Raw genomic sequence first — 23,895 nt, 5'->3', positions numbered from 1 at the left:
GAGTTGGACTAATTCTAGAGGTCTGCATCCAATCCACCAACTTGAAAATATAACCAAATGTTACTCAAATTAGACTAGTACAACATCTTGGCCACCATTGGTAGATGAGAAAAAATGTAGCATAGAAATTCAAATTCCTCGTTAATAATCTTTATCAAACAACATTTTGCATTATTTATCACAAGAATCATCAACAAACTTGAAAATTTTCATGCATGCTTAATATAAAAAAATAGTTCACAATCCCAAAATTCTATACAATAAAGAAAATACTATATGACTTGAGTACAAAAAACACTAAGGGTCTGTTTGGATTGAGGGGGAGGAAGGGGAGTAGAGTAAAGTTGAATTAAAAATATGATAATTTTAGACCAACTCTACTTTACTCCATTTCTTGTCCCTCAATCCAAAAGGATCATAAAGGTCAAAAAAAATTAAAGATAGATACCTTTACAGTTCAAAATCTCCAACATTAAACTCTCTAATTCTAAAACAAGGGCAAAAAAAATTGTTAAAGCAAAATATTACACACAAAAAAAAAAAACAATAAGAACCCAAAAACAGAGAAGCATTAGTTTTTCTTTATTTCATTTATTAAAAAAAAAAAAAACGTAAACTATATAAGTTTCTCATTGTGAGAGAAACTTTTGATTGTTTTCATTTTTTTTTCTTCAATATAATTAGAATAATTTTTTTTTAGTGTGACCATACAAGGGTTCAAAGACAGAGAGTCTTGTAGTAGTCTTTCTATAGGCCCAAAATGATATAGTAGGTATTTAATGCATTAATCTATTGTTGTATATATAGATATGGAAAGTGCTTGACTGGGTTAAAATGTCTATCATAATTCAAATGAAAATAACTTATATGATTTCAGCTTTCCATATAGCAATAGCACTCAGTAAGTAAACTTTAGGGATTAAAACTAAGAGAAATAATATGTTCACAACATTTTCACAACAAATTCTAAGTGGTAGGTTGTTACTTGTTGTTATTGTTGGGACAAAAAAGTAATTTTAGTGTTAAGTTCAAATTTGAACCAATAATAACTAACCACTTATGATTTGTTATGAAAATGTTGTGGACGTAGCATCTCTCTAAAACTAATGATGTAGTTTCACCATTTTTTATTTTCATTTTTATACAATCTGTCAGGTGATTGAATATCATGACTTAAAATGGTAAACATGAATTTTTTTTAGAATACTAATTATTTTTAACAAACACACACACGGGGAGAGGGGAGAATGTCTTAAAAAAACTGATTGTGGTGTATATCCAAAATAGTCTAACTCTTGAATACACAGCACAAGTTTTTAACCTCTTTAACTCTACTCGGCAATGGTTTGTTAAATGGTGGGGCAAGTTTTCCTACACCCAAGATGTTATTGATAATGTTACCAGGGAGTTCCTTACTGCTACTCAAAGCACTGTTAACACTGTTACTCATGTTAAAGCTTAAGCTCTAGCTTACCCCCTTGGGCAAGCAACCATGCCTCAGTCCACTGCACCTACTACCACATTTGCTACTAAACCTGCTAAGTCTTTTGCCAAGACCAAAAAGAAAAACTCTGCTTTTGATGCTCTCAACAAATCTAATATAATTGCACTGTTAAAACAAAAATAGATGAAGAAGAAGTTGCAAATGCTAACTCAAAAGAAGAAGAAGATAACCAAGAATTCAAGGCATCCTCAGAAGCCTCTTTTGCTAATGACGATTTTTACTACCCTCGTAATCATGAATTATTTGGTCATGATGAAGCTTCCACACCAGACTTAGGTGAGGATTAACTTTGTTGGCATAATGGCCAAAATTGCGAAGTCCACATACAAAGCATCTCATGTTAAAGCTATTGATCTGCATTGATTCCCTACTAAAGTTACTAAAGTTGCTTTCATGTAGGGATGAGAATATTCACCTGACTGCTGGTACCCGACCCAGCCCTAATGGGTCGGATTTTACCAAACTTCGCGAAACTTTAAAGTCGGGTTTAGGCGGGTTTGGGTTGGGTGCAACTATTAGTCATACCTACTCTAAACCCAACCCGTATAGGACAAAATTACAAAAACAACCCAACTATATATATAACCACTGACTAATCACATCCTATATCTAACCCATTATTTCTCCCAAGCTCAACCGCCCATCACTCTCACCCTCACCCTCATTTCCCTCATTGACCCACGCCCACCCTCACTCTCATTCTCTCAGTCCGCCGCCAGCCACCCCCTCAAGCCTTCCCTCCACCTCATCGTCTCAGCAACTCCCCCTTGTCACCGACCTAAAGGCCAACTCAGCAAGCTCTCAATCTCAGTCTATCTATCTCACCGACCCACCCTCACTCTCATTCTCTCAGTTTGTCGCCGGCCACCCCCTTCAAGCCCTCCCTCCACCTCACCATCAAGGCCAACTCGACAACTCCCCTTTTGTCAATGTCACCATAACTTGGTTTCCACTCTCGCAAGTTCGTCCTCATTCTCCACTTTTTTTTTTTTTTTTTGGTTCGTTACTTGGTGCATGAAAAGGATATTATTGTGTATATACATTTGACTTGTTGAAATGGACCAAATGGTTTGTAATGTTCTTAAACTTGTGGGGTTTATTTTGTAGATTTTTGAACTTGTTGTAATGGTCCTAGATTTGGATTTTGGGATTTATTTTGTAGCTTTTTTTTTTTTTTTTAATGTTTACCGTGCAATCTACTGATCTTAGCTTAGCTTATGTTTTGTTTTAATTGAAAAATAGGGGCTGGATTTATAATTGAAAAACGATGGATTTATGTTTGATTTGTTTTGGATTTTAGAATGTGGCCACAGGTTAAGCTTAAAGCTTTAGTAAAACTCAAAACTAATTTTTTTTTTTTTAAGATTGGGCCATGGTTTAGGGCCTTTAAATTGGGCCCTGAAGTGGCAGGGTGGGGCCTAATGGGGCGAGTTTTGGAATTAAAAGAAAAACCATTTATTAAACGAGGCAGGTTTAGGTTTCGAGGGCGGGCCCGTGGGGCAGGTTTGAGCATAAAGAAACTCGCCCTGAACTTGACCGGTTGCCATCCCTACTTTGATTCTCTAATAGAAGTATGGCTCTTACATTGGCTGTTCCCCACGGGGGATGATTCCCTTCAGACAGCGCATGCCGACAAATTTGCTGACCTGCTATAAATAGTAAGAAAGTCAATTTTACTGTTCACTATTTAAATAATGTTTTATTTTGCCTATAAAGGGGGATGTCCGTTTCAGATAAAGGCAACACTTAATTTTCTTAGTTTCAAATTCCATATAGTTTCCAGACTGCTTCCTAAGCTTATAACCTTTTTCCGTTCTACTTCAAAGCTTTGTATCCACTATTATATCCTGTAAGTGTTTAAATCTGTTATTAAAATACCTATTGTTATTGTTTTAAGCTTTCTTATTTTCATCATTTATTTTAAGCATTTATAACTACTACTATTGTGCACTTCTGCCCCCTATATATATATATATATATATATATATATATATATATATATATATATATATATATATATATATATATATATATATATATAAACTTTGAAATTTAAAGTCAAAACAAGAATATATTTATTTATATTTTACATAATTATTAAATTAATCATGAAGTTATCACGGTTCGACCTTAAAAATCTTGAACCTCTTTTACGGTTTAATGAATGGTCCGGGTCTGAAAACCATGCACGGGAACAATGTTCATGTCGGAAACGTGTACAACACCAGTATGTTGGCAATTTCACTGTGTTTGTGCTTTTGAGGATTATGTAACAATGCTGATCGTTTTACAATTCTAATTTATTGCATTTGGATAAACTACAATAAATGATTTCTATTGCAATGGCCACAAATGTTGCTAAAAGCCCAAAAATGTTGCAAAATATTTTGCAACATTTTTATAGCATTTTTTCGACCGTTGCAATTTCCCTATTGCAATACTTTTTGAAAGTGTTGCAATAATGTTTTTGTTTAGTAGCAGGTTTTGACAAGCATTGCAATAAAGTATGCATTGCAACATTTTTCAAAATATTGCTAAAAGTTTCAATTTTGTTATTATGAAAATAATATTTTCCTAAAATTTATTTTGAAACGTTAACAACTATTTCAGTAACTTGATTGCAAATACATAATGCTTAAAATATTAAAAAGTACGCATGGGAAAAAAATGTCATTTATTCAAATAACGTAATTACACCATTAAGTTTCACCAATACACTTTAGGTACAAAGATCAATGTTGTGAAATTCAACAATAAAATTTATATTCTATTCAATTTCTCAATTGTTCTTTACAAAATAATGATTTTTTGTCTCACGTCCAATTGGGGGTGTAATCAGTTCGGGTCTATTGGTGTTGAAGGTAGTTTTTGCACTAAACCAAGAATTTCGGTTTTAACATATTGAGCATCGAAACTGACTTGTAAGGAAGGAATGTTGAACCGACCGACAGGCTCGGCCCTTCCACTAGGCCAATTAGGCAATTGCCTAAGGCCCCCAAGTGGAAGGGGGCCCTAAAAATTTAGAAAAAAATTGGGTAGTAGGGGCAAATATATATATATATATATATATATATATATATATATATATATATATATATATATATATATATATATATATTCAGATAAAGTATTATTTGCAACACATCATTTTAGCCACAAAACAAAAATTTTGGTAGATCCGATTAAACATTGGTTCTAAACAAAATTATTACCCAAAAATAACATTATTATCCTCTAGACAAAGCAAAAATCAACAAAATAAACTACAAATCCGGTTTAATATATTAACCTCAAAACAATCACAAATCAAAACAAATAAAACAACTCAAAACCCTAAAATTTTTAGGTTTACCGTTCCCTTAAATCCCTAAAATTCTCCGCCTCTCAGATTCCTAATCCTTCTCAAGTTCTCATCTCAAGCAAGCTTGCCTCTCCGCCTCTGCTCTGCCTTTAGCCTCTTCTCCCATCTCTGGTCTGCTATTAGGTATAATTTCTATTTGGGCGCTTGGCTTCTTCTTCTTCTTCTTCTTTTTTATTATTATTTTTTTTTAATGAATGGGCGCTTGGCTTTAGTAAAGTCTCAGACTTTTCTCTACGAGACTACGTTTTATTTGCTTAATGCTTAGACTTGATTCTTGACTTAAGATAAAAAAGACTGGGCTGTTGCCTCTGCCAAGATGTTTCATGTTGTTTGGGCCTTCATTTTTTTTTTTTTTATAAAGCCTGCATTTTTTTTTTTTTTGTGTTATGACTGTGCTTAAATTTTTGTTATGTTTGTACTTAATTTTTTTTTTAAATTTTAATCTTATGTTTATATATATATATATATATATATATATATATATATATATATATTTATTTATTTAGTGGTAATATATTGAATAAGTATTTATTTATCCAGGTTGAGATTGCTAAAAACTTGTTATTGTTCGGTGAAATTACAACAATACTTTTTATATAAATAAAGTTCTATTTCTCATTTGCTCTACACTTGAAAGTTATTTTTTTATTATTTTAGTCTTTATAAATATATTGTTTGATTAGAAATATCTACTAGAAAATATGCATCTGAATATTAAAAACTTAAAAAAAGAAAAAAAGAAGAAAAATTAATTGAGTCTAAAAAATGATCAATGGATAAATTTGTTATTAGTAATAAACAAAATATAACAAAAAATTTAGATGAAAATATCACAAATGAGCAAGAAATTAACCAAAAAGAGTTAGAAGATTAAATGGATTAGCTATATTATCGATTGAAAAAGAGATGTTAGAAGAACTTAAATACAAAAATTTAATTAGTCAATTTGCATCTTAAAAGGTACGAAAAATAGATTTTAAATTAAATTTATTATAATATAAAAATATTAAATAAACATTAATTTAATTAATATATAAGTATAAAAAATGCCCCATTTTTAGTTCTCGCCTAAGGCCCCAAAATGTCTATGGCCGGCTCTGCCGACTGATTGCATTCGGTTTCGGTTTCGTTCGATCGAGTTTTGGTATTTGGTATGTGAGAAACAAAAGCAAGGAAAAAAATAGAAAAAATATATATATATATATATATATATATATATATATATATATATATATATTTTGCATCAAGCAGAGACATTATTGAAAGACAAAATCAGTACAACAACTAACAAGAAAAGCAAGACCAACACAGACTTTGTTTTCAACACAAAATACAGAGCAACACAGGAAAAAAACATAAAACACAAACTAAGATTAAGCTACCATCTACAACAAAAGATAGCAGCTACAAAGTGTCTTTAAAACAAACATCATGCCGTGTTTTCTTAGAAACCAACAGATCAAAGAAAAAAAAACCTATTTCCCTTTGTTTTCCTACATTTTCTCAGAACCCAAACACTAAGCAAACACAAAAATATATACTCAAAATCATGTATATATTTAGAGAACATACCAAAATAAGAAAAAATATATTTCCCTTTGCTTTCCTACATTTTCTCAGCACCCAATCACCAAGCAAACACAAGAAACATATACTCAAAATCAAGAAGATTGTGTTTTCTATTTATTTTTTTTTTGGGTCAAACGTTTTTGGGATTCTTGAACTTTGTTTTTAAGAGACTAAAAGAAATGGAGAAGAAAAAGGTCGTGGGGAGAACAACTACAACTTGAAGTGAGGGAGGAGATAAAACTTAGGGTGTGTTTGTTTAGAGGTGAAATAGGGTGGATGGAAAACTTTAGAGAGAAAATAGGAAGGAAAACTTTTTGGGGCGTGTTTGGTTGGGTGGGGAGAAAGGAAAATAAATGGTGAGATCTAGGTGTTTTCTTCTCGGGTCCACTAAAAAGTTTTCTCTCCAAAATAGAGAGAAAACTAAAAGGGAAAAATTGGACATCATTTTTGGACAAAAATGCCCATGTGCAACTGCACATGGGCTTGTCGACATTGCTTTTTTCATTTTTCATTTCCTTTTCTTTTTCTTTCCTTTGGACGCTGTCTTTTCTTCTCTCTCTCTCTTTTTTTTTTTTTTGGATTTACTGGGCAGCTTTCTACACATCCATCTTCTTCCCCTCTCCCCCTTTTTTTTTATTGGGCAGGCTCCTACACGTCCAATTCTTTTTTTTTTTACTTTTGCTTTCTTTTGTGTTTTTTTTTTTTTTGTTTATACGTGATTTTTTTTCTAGAAATGATTTTTATTTTTTAATAAATTTAGGTAATTGATTTTTTTTTTTTCATTTTTTGGTTTTAATTGAGTATCATTTTTTAACAAGGGTATATGCGTAAATTTATACAAACTCATTTTTTTCATCCTTCAGCTTTTCCACTTCCAACCAAACAAAAAGGAGGGAAATTAAAATATTTTATTTCCTCCCACTTTTCCATCCTCTTACCATTTTCTATCATTTCACTTTTCCATCTCTCCAACCAAACGGACCCTTAGGGTTAGTAGGGTTATATACAAACCCAAAACAACATAGTTTTGTTATAATAAGAAGAGAATAAATAATACTGCTATGGGTCGAACTTGAGTTTAAAATGTGAACATGCGTGTCCTTGCCATTATGCTACCAAGAACTACCTCGATACAGTTTGTATATATTAATATTTAATATATTTTGGTTCAATTTTGGTTGGGTTGGTTTTTTATGTGGGACACTAATACCGAATCATACTGAAATTGAACCTAAAACTTGAACTCAGTTTGGTTGGTTTCGGCTGGTTTTGTCAGTTTTTCACACACCCCTACGTCCAATAATTGTTGAAATATGTGGTGGAGAGTGATGTTTTGTTTGTCAAATTTGTGGTGGAGTTGATGAGTCTGTTAGAGTGATAATGCAATCTAGGGAGTAGGGAAGAGTAGGACATGCAAAGTATTTTTAGCATGTATTTTATTAAAAAAAAAATTGCACTATTGGAAAGTTTAAACCACCCAATATTTATTTATATTTTAGTTAATTTTTTATTTTTACTAATTTAATATACTTAATTATATTTTAAATAATTATTAAATTAATTATGATGTCATCATGATTCGATCTCGATCCGACCTTAACAACCTTAAACTTCTCTCTTTTACGGTTCAATGAATGGTTTGGGTTTGAAAACCATGCACAAGAGCTGTGTTCGTGTCATAAATGTGTACGACACCGGTACGTTGGCAATTTCACCATGTTTGTGTTTTTGAGGAGTATATAACAATGTTGATTAATTTATAATTCTAATTTATTGCATTTGGATGCACTACAATAAATTATTTCTATTGCAGCGGCAACATAATGTTGCTAAAAGCCCAAAAATGCTAGAAAACGTTTTGCAACATTTTTTTTAGCGCTTCTTCAACTGTTGCAAGAATTGCATTGCAATTTCCTTATTGCAATACTTTTTCAAAACACTACAATAAATTTTTTGTTTAGTAGCGAGTTTTGACAAGCATTGCAATAAAGTATATATTACAACGTTTTTCTAAATATTGCTAAAAGTTTCAATTTTTTATTATGAAAAGAATTTTTCCCTAAAATTGATTTTGAAAAATTAACATTTATTTTAGTAACTTGGTTGCAAATACATAATGCTCAAAGTTTTAAAGAGTACACATGGAAAGAATGTCATTTATCCAAATAACGTGATTACACCAATACACTTTTAAGTACAAAGATCAATGTTGTGAAATTCAACAATAAAATTTACATTCTATTCAATTTATCAATTGTTCATTACAAAACAATGATTTTTTGTCTCATGCCCAATAATTGTTGCATCAAATTGCTATTTATGTTTCTTACCTACAACACATATTACAATAATAGAAAATTAGTAATGTCATTTACAAAATTTATAGTTACGACATCACAACAAAACCAACATAAATCATTTAATATATGAACGATTCCTACTTTTGGTGTGTAAAAAAGATTTGAATACTATATAATTAACTCATAAGGTTGTATAACTCAAAGTATTGTGAACCAATAGTTTAGCAACAAAAAAAAGGCACTTAGATACATTTATTAACTCAACGTATCTACTAAAACCCTTAGCAAATATCATTCCAAATTAGAATAGTAACAAACAACAAATCTCAAATACATGTAAAGAAATATCATATTGTAGAAGAATAACAATGACTTGCCGCAAATGTAGATATTCCTTGCAAGTTGACTCACTAATCAACATGGTCACTATTGAACAATATCCTCTGATCTTGTTATACATCCCCCAATTGCTAAGTACCTTTAAATTGATTTATATTTTTTGTGAGCAAAATTGAGAGAAATTCAATGTAAATAATATATATATATATATATATATATATATATATATATATATAAACAAATAAATATAGTAAGACTAGTCTATTTAAAACATGGTGTTGTGAGGACACAAAATTCGATCCCTCAACAACATGTAAACATTTCGGTTTGTTGATTTTGAAAATTCAGTACCTACATTATTTGTGCATTAGGAGAAAAATAATAGTGCTACTCAACATAGTAAATACATCTCTATCTCAATTTACAAAGCATAAAATAAAAAATAAAAAAATAAAAAAGTAAAATAGAATTTTGGTCCTTAAATTTCACCAAAAGTTTGTTTTTCGTCTCTAAACTTTAACAAGTATGTTCTTCATCCCTCAACTATTGAAAATGTTTCACTTTTGTCATTAAACTATTACAATGGAAAACAAATAAGACGTTTTGTTTTGGAGTTTAGACTGGCAAGTAGAGACAATAGAGGAACAGGAAAAATGATTACGAATTGAATCGAATCGAATCGTGTGATATGATATGATATCTTATTTTAGTTTTAGAAACATTTTGTTGAGAGAATGATAAAACAATAAATGTTGTTGATAGCTTTTTATATATCTCATGAAAGCGGTATTAAAAATTTCTTATTATGGTTTATTAACAATTGCTTTAAGGGCATCCGTTAGCATAAATCTTAGTTTTAAACATGGTGCAACCAACACAATTGTGTATTCACTTTTGATTTATTTATCTCACACGCCAACACAAGATATGTTTAAGTTGCTAGGGAAATTGATGACATCTAATCTAAATGACAGACAAGATATTTACACATCAATAGATGTCATAGCTTTTTTGCATCAAAATTACTTCTTTAGCTAGTGAAGAAATTAGATTTTGAAGTACTAATCAAGCATTACTCCTATATAACTAGCTGTTGTTCTCTCCAACAATCTTCTTAAACGCCTATCTCCTACTCTCCATCAAACTCCATGGCCAGCAAAGAATACTCAACTCTCCCATTGATGGAAAAAACGTGGTTTTGATTGTGCACCAGATTGAGAAGAAAAAGTATTGCTAAATGTTTCAGTTATGTAATGTTTTCATGCAACCTTAAGTTTGTTATGGTTATTTTGAAACCCTAGTTTGTTAAACTTGTTATAAAACCTTAGTTGTATGTCTTTGGAGTTAGGTTTATATATAAAGTTTTGCTAAATGTTTTAGTTAAGTAATGTTTTCATGCAACCTTGAGTTTCAGTCATGTTGTTAATGTTATGTTTGGTTTAGTAATAATTCATAACTCATAGCTCATCGCTCATACTCATATTTAATAACTTAAATCTATTTTCTTATTGTCTCCTAACTCATTCTCACCTTTTTGACAACGTAAATGGAGTTGGTTTTCCTTTTGAAAAAGGTTACTATAACTCACTATCTTCTATTGTCCTAATTTTTTTTAAAATAATAAATCAACAACCCACAAAAACCAATATATAAACCAACAACCCATACAGAAATAAACAACGACCACAATCCATACAAAAAACACCGCAACCCATAAAAACCCAACAACCACTGACTTCAACACCACCATAAACAACCCACAAAACACCATTTACAACCAAGGAAGTCAATACCGTACCGGAGGCTGTACCGGTTTGGCCACCGGTACGATATATTTCGGATACCGCTCAATACCGGTGTACCGTTTCGGGTTTACCGTTATTTTATATATATATATATATATATACACACACACACACACACACACATACCAAAATCTCTAGAACCATGTTTATAAATATATAATATTTCACTTATATTATAGTAAATATAAAAGTTTATTATAAAACATTACCTCAATTCAAAACAAATTATTCATAGTTTTAGACTTTAGTATCAAATAAAAGAAAAAAAAAACACAATATAAAAAATAGAACACTTAGTTGTTCATTGCATACTAAGAAAACAAATAATACTAAGAAGTTAATGTAAATAAGTTATCATTATGCCTTTACAAAAATTCAAAAATTACAAAACTAAAAAATTTAAAAAAAAAAAAAAAAAAGCTTTTTTCTGTACCGGCCGGTACGCCCGGTACCGGCCGGTATTGCCCGAAATTGGCCGGTATGACCGGTACGCGGCCGGTACGGCCGGTATTTTTTCCGGTACAATATAGAAGTGTACCGGTACCGGTGCACTGGCCGGTACGGTACGTACCGGCCGGTACGGCCGGTACCGGTACGGTATCGGCCACACTGTTTACAACCCAAACAATCCACAACAACAACCGCAACCATCATACAAAACTGAAAATCGCAACCCATAAACTCATCAATTATAACCCTAAAAATCCCAACCCACTACAACCATTGCATAGAACGCTACTTTCAATTTTTAAATTCATCGATCTCTTAGAGTAACTATGATGTTGGAGTGGTAGAGGTGAATTTATTAGAAATGACTTAAAAATTAGAGTAGGTGAGAGAGAGAGAGAGAGAGAGAGAGTGAGAGAGAGAGAGAGAGAGATCTTTGGCCATAGAAGAGAGATGTAGAAGATAAGAGAAAGATATGGTCAATATAAAATAAGAGACCAATATAGTCGTTGGGAGCAACAAAATATTAGTACTTTTTTACTTTGATTTAGACAAGTCTTTCGAGTGGGTTCCAATTATGTGTTGTTTATTACAAATTCGCCACTTAACTTATTTTTATGTAACCCAAAAACTCTTAAAACTTATTTCCGTAAATCACAACTTATTCTTAGGTTTTTGAGTAATGAGTTATGACAATTGAGAACCAAAATCAAATCAAACAATAATTCAATTGGTGGGACCCACAAAATTTGGGAATTGAGTGATAGTTTTAGTTAAACTAAACATAGCCTAAACTGGTAAGTTTGAAAACAATATAGTTTTAAAATTTATGAAATCTTGTATATTATGACTTTTATGCAAGAAATAGAAAGGAATATGAAAAAGATGAAAATTTTGATAATCATCTTTAGCATTAGTTGGTTTGTATTAGTGGTATGAACATGCTAGTCATGCTCAAGAATCCAAAATACAAGTTTGGGTTGTGACACTAGTGGTATGAACTCTTGTTCTTCTAGTATCATAATAATGAATGATGATGATGGGACAACAAAGAAAGAGAGGAATGTGATCAATATTAATTTGGTTGTATGGCAACAAAACAAATTATGATTACAATAGAGGAAATCAAGTTCATCAACTCAAGCAATCAACACATGTTCCAAAAAGCAAAAGGTCCAAAAGGAGGAGGAGAAGGGGAAGTCGTTGGAGTTGAAACTTGAATCCTTAAAAAGAAAGATACAATTGGAGTACTAACAAGTTCAAAATACCAAAAGAAAGATTTAGTTGGCAAATTTGAAAGACATCCCTAAGCTTGAGCTTGACATTAATCACGCCAAGAAGTCCAAGTATTACTACTGTCATTAATGATCTGCATGCTAATGTCATATCACCTAAGATTATTTTTGTATGTTTTTTGTTTAGATTCAATTTAATTTATGAATTCATTGTACTTAGTTGATTCCATCTATATAGCACAGATATTGACACAATACGTAATACAACGACAACATTTCTTGAAGATGTGACACGTCTAAGATACAACAGTTAATTAATTGATTAATATTTATTTTTAAGTATATATATTTTATATTTGGACATAATTTATGTTTATTTTTTATTTAAAAAGCAAGTAACAATAATGAAATGTCTAGAAATATATCTAAAATTAATTTAAAGACAATAAAATATTGTTTAACGTCTGAATAATGACTTCAAATAAACTAGATAGTAGACGCCCATAAAGAGTTCAAGTAAAAAACATTTAATATCAAACTAAAAACCAAAAAAAGTCACAAACTATTGAACTAAGACCCACACCTACGGAGTTAATATCAAAATACCCACACCTATTGAATTAATATAAAATAATGTTATACTACAATAAACTAGAGAGACCTACTCACTTGCTGACTTAGCCACCCACTCGCTAATTTTTATACTGCGATTAACACGGAAGAGTCAGACTTACTACTACTAAAAATAATATTATAATACAATAAATTTATGTGAATATACTAGAGAGACCATCTCTGTTATCAACTAATATCAAATAATATTAAAATATAATAAAACTTACATTGTTTTATTTTTTAATTTTTTTTATACAAGATAAAATTCTACTATAAACTAATCTAAGTGTATATGTGTGTAAAGCTTCTTCTTAGAGACTTGAACTCCGGCCGTTGCCCCCCACACCCCATAAACACTTATACTTGTGGAGTGACCATCGCACCAAGGGTATGCGGTGGTAAACTTACATTATTATGTGTGGAATTTTTTTTTTTAAAGTATAGGCCCAACTTTATTGTGTGTTATGTGTGCTTTAATGTAAAAGAAAGCGTATGTAAGTAGTAGACTACTGAGACAAAACTCATTGCAAAAAAGAAAAAACAGAAACAAGGTGCGAGAGAAAAGGAGAAAGAGAGGGAGAAAGTGAGAAACTAAAACTGAGACCAAGAGAGACTTATTGCTGGGGTTCGTGGTGGAAGATTGATGAAGGAATGAGACTAAGAAAGATAGAGCTTGTTGATTGGTTTCAGTAGCTGTGATGTACTAGAGAAGAGAAAATAAGTGATAATGGCCTTTTTAATTATAATTTTATATAAGAAACGGGTGAGAATGACTTGGGGCCTTGGGAGTGAGTTTAGGGTTAATTTTGAGTAGTATCACCACATAAGAAAGGGTGGAGTTCACTTGTCAGGTGTGATTTTTTTTTTCTCCCATTTTTTTGGCCTTTTCGTGTCACAAATGTGTCCTAACCATGTCTGTTGCATATATGTATTAAAAAATTGATTCTTTCTTCTTGAGTACGTACTTGACACATTTATGCTCTTGTAGGAAACGCATCTGGCACTGGTACTGGTACGTTGGAAATTTCACTATGTCTGTGCTTCCTAGGATTAAGTGACAATATTGATCATTTTACAATTCTAATTTATTGCATTTGGATACACTACAAGATATTGGTTCTATTGCAGCGGCCACTCAATGTTGCTAAAAGCCCAAAAAGATTGCAAAATGACAACACTCAATGAGTCCCAAACATCTTAAAGACTACACTCTACAAAATATATGCAACTTCACAATGGAGCAACAAATAATCCATAGTTTCTCTTTTTTGATAGGACAAACGATCCATTGTTTCTCCACTGCACTGACTCATGCAACACCAGGAAATTATAAAGTATCCCTTCTTGATGAAATTATCGTAGGTACGAATCCTACCACAAGCTGCTGTCCAAACAAAGGACACTTGCTCAGGGACCTTAGCACACCAAATATTCCTCCAAGGGAATAAAATAGCATTGGTGCCATTACCATAGCCTTATAATGGGAACAAACGCCAAAATTTCCCAAATGCCCACATACTTTCTTATACCAAATAGCCATCAAATAAATAACACAATAAACCACCTTTTAATTCCTAACTCAATCCCATAACCCTTTCTTCAATAATTCTAAATCCTACTTCCACTAATCCTCCTAAACCTTAACCCACCACAACCACATTTATACAAATTTCTGAATTTTTCCTATGTCACTAAGGCATCTTTGTCAACTGAGTACGCATATAGGTCAGGGTACAAATCCTTTAGAGTATGATGTCCACTACGTTGGTTGTGCCAAAACCTTACACGTGTGCCATCTCTAACCTCAAAGGACACATGCTGAGAGAAACTGTCTTAGCCTTGCCAAAGACTACAACCATGTGTCCCTCTACATGGCCCATCCCTTTCACCCCATACTTCAAAGCAATCACCCAACACCAAAAATGCATATCTGCATGCCCAAAACACCATTTTCCTAATCCCCAAACTGCCTACCTCAATAGGTGAACAAACTGTATTCCAGTTCACCAAAGGGTATTTGAAATCCACGAGAAGTTTCTCTGAAGTCTCACAAGCCTATTAGTTATGATCATTGAAATAGTAAATAAAGAAAGATAAAAAGTTGGTAAGCTTGAGCATACTCTTCAGCAAGGTTAGCCTCCTTCCTTTGATAGATGTTATCTCTTCCAACCAGATTATCTCTATTCCATCTTCTCTAATATAGGATTCCACACAGAAAGAGCCTTAAAGGATGCCTCCAAAGGCATACTCAAGTAACTAATAGGCAACCCCCCCCAACTTTGCAACGTAATATATCTGCTAGGTTGATTATGTTACCCACTCTGCCTAACGGGGCCGCTTCACTCTTGCCCAAGTTGACATTCAGACCTTTAAGAGCTTTAAAACAAATCAACACCATTCTTATATACAAAATTTGTTCAATATTTGGATTACAAAATAAAATGGTTTCATTAGCAAAATAAGAGATGGAGATACTTAGTGTCTTAGTTGTATCAGGCCCTACTTAAAATCCATGAATAACCCCCCCTCCCCCCACCACTCTCCTTAGTTTTCTTCAAAATCTGGCTCAACACCTCTATAACCAGAACAAAAGGCAGTGGTGATAAGGGACCCCCCTCCCTTAACCCCTGCAAACTACTGAATAAACTGTAGGGGAATTGTTAACCAAAACCGAGAAATGGACTGTAGAAATACAAGCATATATCTACTTCCTCCACTTCTCACAAACGCCATTCTACTCAAGAGTTAAAGTAATGTATCCCAATATGCATGGTCAAGAATTAAACTTTTTTATGTTACTTTTATTTATTTTTTATTTTATCTCTGCATCTCTCTCTCTCTCTCTCTCTCTCTATGACATTTCACATTGCTACATAATGCAGATATCTCCCTGGACCTGATGACATGTTGGTCCTAGATATTGCCTACATGATTTATATAAAATTTGAGGAGTATCCAAATGCGCTTCAGATTGCCCTATTTCTGGATAACATGCAGGTTTGTACTTTAAGTAAAGTTATTTAGATAGCCCAATCCTTCCTTACTAGTCAATTGTGAATGGTGTTTGCTTGTATTTGGTGAAGAGCTGAAAGAGGAATTATGTTTCTTCATTGATTGAAGAATTTCATAGCTACACATTACTAAGAAATTTTATTAAATACTTGTCAAAATTTATGATGTGATCCTTAAAATGTTAGTATGGTTTGGTTCTCATAGTCGAAAGTATTTGTTGACAGTATGTGAAGCAAGTATTTACATCTTGTGATGATCAGCTGAGAAAGAAGCAATTCTGTTACATCCTTGCTCGACATGTAAGTTTTGAATTTTACATACTTTTGATATTCTTTGAGTTTACATTGTTGACTAACTTTTATTTTTTATTTTTTATAATATATGGATTAATTTTTTCTTTTTAGAGATTGAGTTTGATTTTGTATTCTTTATGAAATGTACTATTTAGCATTCCTACACTGTTGCTAGGATTATATAGGAATTTCCTCTTTTGTAATTTAAGGCAATCATGTCCATGTTATTGGGTTAGAGTATTTGTCTAATATAGTTAAACTTTGTCCTGATCATTGTTGCTAGCTATTATTATTGGGTGATGAAATAGTCAAGACTGTTGTCCTTGCTCAGCACATTTTTTTTTGGATGGTTTGTGGAGTTTGGTACTTTCTTATAGTTCGTTGCTATTTTTTGACATGGGGGAAGAGTAAATTATGATAGATGATTAAGAGAGGGTGCAAGTGGTAAGAAACTTGTGAGTGAGGCATGAGATTGGATGTCAGGGAGTTTCTGTTGTCATTTTGTTTGAAAGACGTCAATTTAAACTATTCTTATATATGGATTTTTGTTACTTGGTACATTGATAGCTAACTGATATTTGGTTGTTTGCTGACTGTTGTTCTTCAATGCAGGGTATAACATTTGAGCTAGATGAAGAGATGGCTGCCAATGATGATGACCGAGAGGCATTACAGGACATTATAAACAACACCAAGCTAAGTGAAGGCTATCTAACACTTGCTCGTGATATTGAGGTTATGGAGCCCAAATCTCCTGAAGATATCTATAAGGTTTGAGCTTTTGATCTGTATAATTCATAATGGTGGACTAGAGAAAAGAAAAAGAAAAAAAAAGAAAAAGAGTTGGTTGTCTTATATATTTTAAAGGTATCTGCCCTAGCATTGTTTATTATCATATTATTCATGGAGCTTTTCCATCAAGTGAGATCATGAGATAATGAAGCTTTACTTTACTCTCTTCTTTTTCTTCTCCCCTCTCTCTCTCTCTCTCTATGAAAAGATCGCTGAAAATTCTGTTTTGGGTTCCTCTTGAGTGGTGCTATTGTCCTATTTGGAGTCTTCCCATAAATGATAATGAAAGTTCAAAATACCTTTTAAATTTTTTTTATAGTCACATTACCACAAAGTCAGTTTTAACCCATGACTTCACCCTTCCAACCTACTCTTATTATGGGGAAAGGAAGTGCCATTTGAGCCAAAGTTTATTGGCTAAAGGTAGCCCTTTTCAAATAAACAACTTTATATTGTGATGACTGATAATAATATATGGGCCTTAATTTTAAGACAATAAAAGTATTGCTCTTATGTCTTGAATCTTTGATTGTAATTTCTAGGATGCTCCTTGTTTGCTGCTTCCGTTTACTCTAGTAAAAAATTTTCTAATAAAAAGAAAGAAAGTAAAATCATTCTTTTTGAGGGTGCAGTGAGTGCTTATACATTTTTGAGACTATTATATATACTATTATATATGTGTGTGTGTGTTTGAGGAAAGTCAAGTGGGTAGCTACTATGATGTCTTTGTTAGGAGACCTTGATGAGAAAACAATGTTGTTAAATAGTTTTATTATTTATGCAGTGATTTATTCCCTCTAATTGCGATGCTTCCAATTCCTTATGGCATAGTCTAGGAATACTTGCTGCCAATATACTGATGTTAACAACTAACAAGAAAAGCAAGACCAACACAAACTTTGTTTTCAACACAAAATACAATACAACACAGGAAAAAAACATAAAACACAAACTAAGATTAAGCTACCATCTACAACAAAAGATAGCAGCTACAGAGTGTTTTTAAAACAAACATCACGCCGTGTTTTCTTAGAAACCAACAGATCAAAGAAAAAAAAACCTATTTCCCTTCGTTTTCCTACATTTTCTCAAAACCCAAACACTAAGCAAATACAAAAATATATACTCAAAATCATATATATATTTAGAGAACATACCAAAATAAGAAAAAACATATTTCCCTTTGCTTTCCTACATTTTCTCAGCACCCAAACACCAAGCAAACACAAGAAACATATACTCAAAATCAAGAAGATTGTGTTTTCTATTTTTTTTGGGTCAAACGTTTTTGGGATTCTTGAACTTTGTTTTTGAGAGACTAAAAGAAATGGAGAAGAAAAATGTTGTGGGGAGAACAACTGTAGCTTGAAGTGAGAGAGGAGATAAAATTTAGGGTGTGTTTATTTAGAGGTGAAATAGAGTGGATGGAAAACTTTAGAGAGAAAATAGGAAGGGAAACTTTTTGGAGCGTGTTTGGTTGGGTGGGGAGAAAGGAAAATAAATTGTGGGATCCAGGTGTTTTCTTCTCGGGCCCACCAAAAAGTTTTCTCTCCAAAATAGAGAAAAAACTAAAGGGAAAAATTGGACATCATTTTTGGACAAAAATGCCCATGTGCAACTGCACATGGGCTTGTCCACGTTGCTTTTTTCATTTTTCATTTCTTTTTCTTTTTCTTCTTCTTTCCTTTGGACGTTGTCTTTTCTTTTCTTCTTTTTTTTTTTTTTTTGGATTTACTGGGCAGCTTTCTACACGTCCATCTTCTTCCCCTTACCCCTTTTTTTAACTGGGCAAGCTCCTGCACGTCAAATTCTTTTTTTTTTTTCTTTTGCTTTCTTTTGTTTTGTTTTGTTTTGTTTTTTTTTTTTTTTTTGTTTATACGTGATTTTTTTTCTAGAAATGATTTTTATTTTTTAATAAATTTAGGTAATTGATTTTTTTTTTTTATCCCTTTTTTGGTTTTAATTGAGCGACATTTTTTAACAAGGGTATATGCGTGAATTTATACAAACTCATTTTTTTCATCTTTCCACTTTTCCATTTCCAACCAAATAAAAATGAGGGAAATTAAAATATCTTCTATCCTCCCATTTTTCCATCCTCTTACCACTTTCTATTCTTTCACTTTTTCATCCTTCCAACCAAACATACCCTCAGAGCTAGTAGGGTTATATACAAACCCAAAACAGCATAGTTTTGTTATAATAAGGAGAGAATAAATAATACTGCCATGGGTCGAACTTGAGTTTTAAATGTGAACATGAGTGTCCTTGCCATTATGCTACCAAGAACTACCTCGATACAGTTTGTATATATTAATATTTAATATATTTTGGTTCAATGTTGGTTGGGTTGGTTTTTTACGTGGGACACCGAAACCGAATCATACTGAAATTGAACCTCAAAATTGAACTCAGTTTGGTTGGTTTCGGCTGGTTTTGTCAGTTTTTCACACACCCCTACGTCCAATAATTATTGAAATATATGGTGGAGAGTGATGTTTTGTTTGTCAAATTTTTGGTGGACTTGATGAGTCTATTAGAGTGATAATGCAATCTAGGGAGTAGGGAAGAGTAGGACATGCAAAGTATCTTTAGTATGTATTTTATTAACAAAAAATTGCACTATTAGAAAGTTCAAACCACACAATATTTATTTATATTTTAGTTAATTTTTTATTTTTACTAATTTAATATACTTAATTATATTTTAAATAATTATTAAATTAATTATGATGTCATCATGGATCAATCTCGGTCCGACCTTAACAACCTTGAATTTTTCTCTTTTACGATTCAATGAATGGTTTGGGTTTGAAAACCATGCACAAGAGCTGTGTTCCTGTCATAAATGTGTACGACACCGGTACGTTGGCAATTTCATCGTGTTTGTGCTTTTGAGGAGTACATAACAATATTGATCAATTTACAATTCTAATTTATTGCATTTGGATGCACTACAATAAATTATTTCTATTGCAGCGGCAATATAATGTTGCTAAAAGCCCAAAAACGCTAGTAAACGTTTTGCAGCATTTTTTTTAGCGCTTTTTTAATCGTTGCAAGAGTTGCGTTGCAATTTCCTTATTGCAATACTTTTTCAAAGCACTACAATAAAGTTTTTGTTTAGTAGCGAATTTTGACAAGCATTGCAATAAAGTATGTATTACAACGTTTTTCAAAATATTGCTAAAAGTTTCAATTTTTTATTATGAAAAGAATTTTTCCCTAAAATTGATTTTGAAAAATTAACATTTATTTTAGTAACTTGATTACAAATACATAATGCTCAAAGTTTTAAAGAGTACACATGGAAAAAATGTCATTTATCCAAATAACGTGATTACACTATCAAGTTTCTCCAATACACTTTTAAGTACAAAGATCAATGTTGTGAAATTCAACAGTAAAATTTACATTCTATTCAATTTATCAATTGTTCATTACAAAACAATGATTTTTTGTCTCATGCCCAATAATTGTTGCATCAAACTGCTATTTATGTTTCTTACCTACAACACATATTACAATAATAAAAATTAGTAATATCATTTACAAAATTTATAGTTACGACATCACAACAAAACCAACATAAATTATGAAACATATGAACGATTCCTACTTTTGGTGTGTAAAAAAGATTTGAATACTATGTAAGTAACCCATAAGGTTGTATAACTCAGAGTATTGTGAACCAGTAGTTTAGCAACAAAAAAATGCACTTAGATACATTTATTAACTCAACATAAAATGTATTCTACTAAAACCCTTAGCAAATACCATTCCAAATTTGAATAGTAACAAACAACAAATCTCAAATACATGTAAAAAAATATCACATTGTAAAAGAATAACAATGACTTGCCGCAAATGTAGATATTCCTTGCAAATTGACTCATTAATCAACATGGTATCTATTGAACAATCTCCTCTGATCTTGTTATACATCCCCCAATCGCTAAGTGCCTTTAAATGGATATATATTTTTTGTGAGCAAAATTGAGAGAAATTCAATGTAAATAATATATATATATATACACACACACAAATAAATATAGTAAGACTAGTCTATTTAAAACATGGTGTTGTGAGGACACAAAATTCGATCCCTCAACAACATGTAAACATTTCAGTTTGTTGATTTTGAAAATTCAATACCGACATTATTTGTGCATTAGGAGAAAAATAGTAGTGCTACTCAATACAGTAGATACACCTCTATCCTAATTTACAAAGCATAAATTATAAAATAAAAGTAAAATAGTATTTTGGTCCTTAAATTTTATCAAAAGTTTGTTTTTCGTCTCTAAACTTTAACAAGTTTTTTTTTTTTCATCCCTAAACTATTGAAAATGTTTCGCTTTCCTCCTTAAACTATTACAATGGAAAACAAATAAGACGTTTTGTTTTGGAGTTTAGACTGGCAGGTAGAGACAATAGAGGAACTAAGAAAAATGATTACGAATCGAATCGAATTGAATCGTGTGGTATGATCTGATATCTTATTTTAGTTTTAGAGACATTTTATTGAGAGAATGATAAAATAATAAATGTTGTTGATAGCTTTTTATATTTTTCATGAAAGTAGTGTTAAAACTTTCTTATTATGGTTTATTTACAATTACTCTAAGGGTATCCGTTAACATGACCCTTAGTTTTAAACACGGTGCATCCCACACAATTGTGTATTCACTTTTAATTTATTTATCTCACATGCCAACAAAAGATATGTTTAAGCTGCTAGGGAAATTGATGACATCTAATCTAAATGACAGACAAGATATTTCCACGTCAATAGATGTCGTAACTTTTTTGCATCCAAATAACTTCTTTAGCCAGCAAAGAAATTAGATTTTGAAGTACTAATCAAGCATTACTCCTATATAACTAGTTGTTGTTCTCTCCAACAATCTTCTTAAACACCTATCTCCTTCTCTCCATCAAACTCCATGGCCAACGAAGAATACTCAACTCTCCCATTGATGAAAAAACGTGGTTTTGATTATGCACCAGATTCAGAAGAAAAAGTATTGCTAAATGTTTCAGTTATGTAATGTTTTCATGCAACCTTAAGTTTGTTATGGTTATTTTGAAACCCTAGTTTGTTAAGCTTGTTATAAAACCTTAGTTGTATATCTTTGGAGCAATGTTATTAAACCCGTTTCGTTTCGGCCAAAATGGCTGGAAAATCTCGTGTTGGCATACAAACCGGAATGGTAATCCCCCTTGTCCGACCTCAGATTAAATTCGGTCTGTTCCAATGAGTTTCGGGATGTTTCGGTCAATTTCGGCCAAAATACAAGATTTAACCGGTATGAGTTATGGGTCCGAATAGAATGGAGAGAGAGAAAGAGGGAGGTTTTGAGGTATGGGGGTGATGTGAGAGAGTGTTTGTGTGTGAGACAGAGCAAACGAAAGAGAAAATAAGTTAAATTCATACTTATCTGCTTTTGGAATCAAGAACAAGGCAACGAGCAGAAGGAATTGTTGTTCTTCTTCTTCAAGAGGATTTTGAACTTGAAAGAGTTAAGAGAGAGAAGTAGAAGTGTGTAGAATGGGTTGTGGGTGTAGGTAGGGCAATAAATGGGGGAGATATTTAAACAAATTTATTACTTTTTTATTCTACCATTTGATAGATCAAGAGATTTTATCTATTTGTTTAATTATTTTATTGGGATGTGTATTACACTTTGCACACGTGGTAGATAGCTAATGTTTCACACAAACTCAATAATTAATGTAGTGGGTAATTAAGAGGACAAATAAATAAATAAATAAGAAAGAAAAAAGAAAGAATAAAAATTTATGGGTTTAAGCAAGTTAATATTTAGTTGTTTAAATTTATCTTGATATTAAAAAAAAAAACTAAACTCAGTTAATTAAGCATTTTTAATATTTATTTCATTAACTTGTATTATTATTTAACTTTAAAAAAAGTAATACATTTCTTTTTTATGTTAAGATGTAAGATTAAAATAGTTTGTATTGTTTGATATTTAGTTATTTACTTCCTTAAATTGATAATTTTATGTTGTATAAGAATATATATATATATATATATATATATATATATATATATATATATATATATATGTATGTATGTATGTGTGTGTGTGTGTGTGTGTGTGTGTGTATTAGGAATCCCTAAATACTTTGAAACGGTACGCCGAAATAAGCTAGTACTAAAATATTCCGTTTCACTAGAAAAACCGAAATAGATTCCGAAACAGTATTCATAACATTGCTTTAGAGTTAGTTTTATATATAAAGTTTTGCTAAATGTTTTAGTTAAGTAATGTTTTCATGCAACCTTGAGTTTCAGCCATGTTGTTAATGTTATGTTTGGTTTAGTAATAGCTCATAGCTCATAGCTGATACTCATACTCATATTTAATAACTCAAATCTATTTCCTTATTGTCTCCTAACTCATTCTCACCTTTTTGACAACTCAAATGGAGTTGGTTTTCTTTTTGAAAAAGATTAATGTAACTCACTATCCTCTACTGTCCTAAAAATATATATATTTTTAAATAATAAATCAACAATCCACAAAAACCAATATATAAACCAACAACCCATACAGAAATAAACAACCACCACAATCCATACAAAAACTAGAAAACAC

General features: G+C 31.7%; 1 protein-coding gene across 1 annotated transcript; it reads left to right on the top strand.

Moving 5' to 3' along the window:
• The first annotated feature begins 15,263 nt into the window (after positions 1-15,263).
• LOC142637843 (26S proteasome non-ATPase regulatory subunit 2 homolog A-like) lies at positions 15,264-17,467 on the top strand. The gene is made up of 4 exons (XM_075811797.1): positions 15,264-15,306; positions 16,058-16,172; positions 16,412-16,486; positions 17,093-17,467. The coding sequence occupies exons 2-4, from the start codon at positions 16,080-16,082 to the stop codon at positions 17,255-17,257; spliced, it is 333 nt and encodes a 110-aa protein (XP_075667912.1). The 5' UTR covers positions 15,264-15,306; positions 16,058-16,079; the 3' UTR covers positions 17,258-17,467.
• The last annotated feature ends 6,428 nt before the right edge of the window (positions 17,468-23,895 follow it).

Source organism: Castanea sativa, chromosome 6 (genome assembly GCF_040712315.1).
Source record: "Castanea sativa cultivar Marrone di Chiusa Pesio chromosome 6, ASM4071231v1".
Taxonomy (NCBI): domain Eukaryota; kingdom Viridiplantae; phylum Streptophyta; class Magnoliopsida; order Fagales; family Fagaceae; genus Castanea; species Castanea sativa.
This window is presented reverse-complemented; position numbering and strand designations above follow the sequence as displayed.

Coding starts and splice junctions, on each gene's coding strand:
- LOC142637843 (XM_075811797.1), top strand. CDS start 16,080: ATGTTGGTCCTAGATATTGCCTACATGATTTATATAAAATTTGAGGAG. Junction 16,173..16,411: donor TATTTCTGGATAACATGCAG/GTTTGTACTTTA, acceptor ATTTGTTGACAG/TATGTGAAGCAAGTATTTAC. Junction 16,487..17,092: donor GTTACATCCTTGCTCGACAT/GTAAGTTTTGAA, acceptor TCTTCAATGCAG/GGTATAACATTTGAGCTAGA.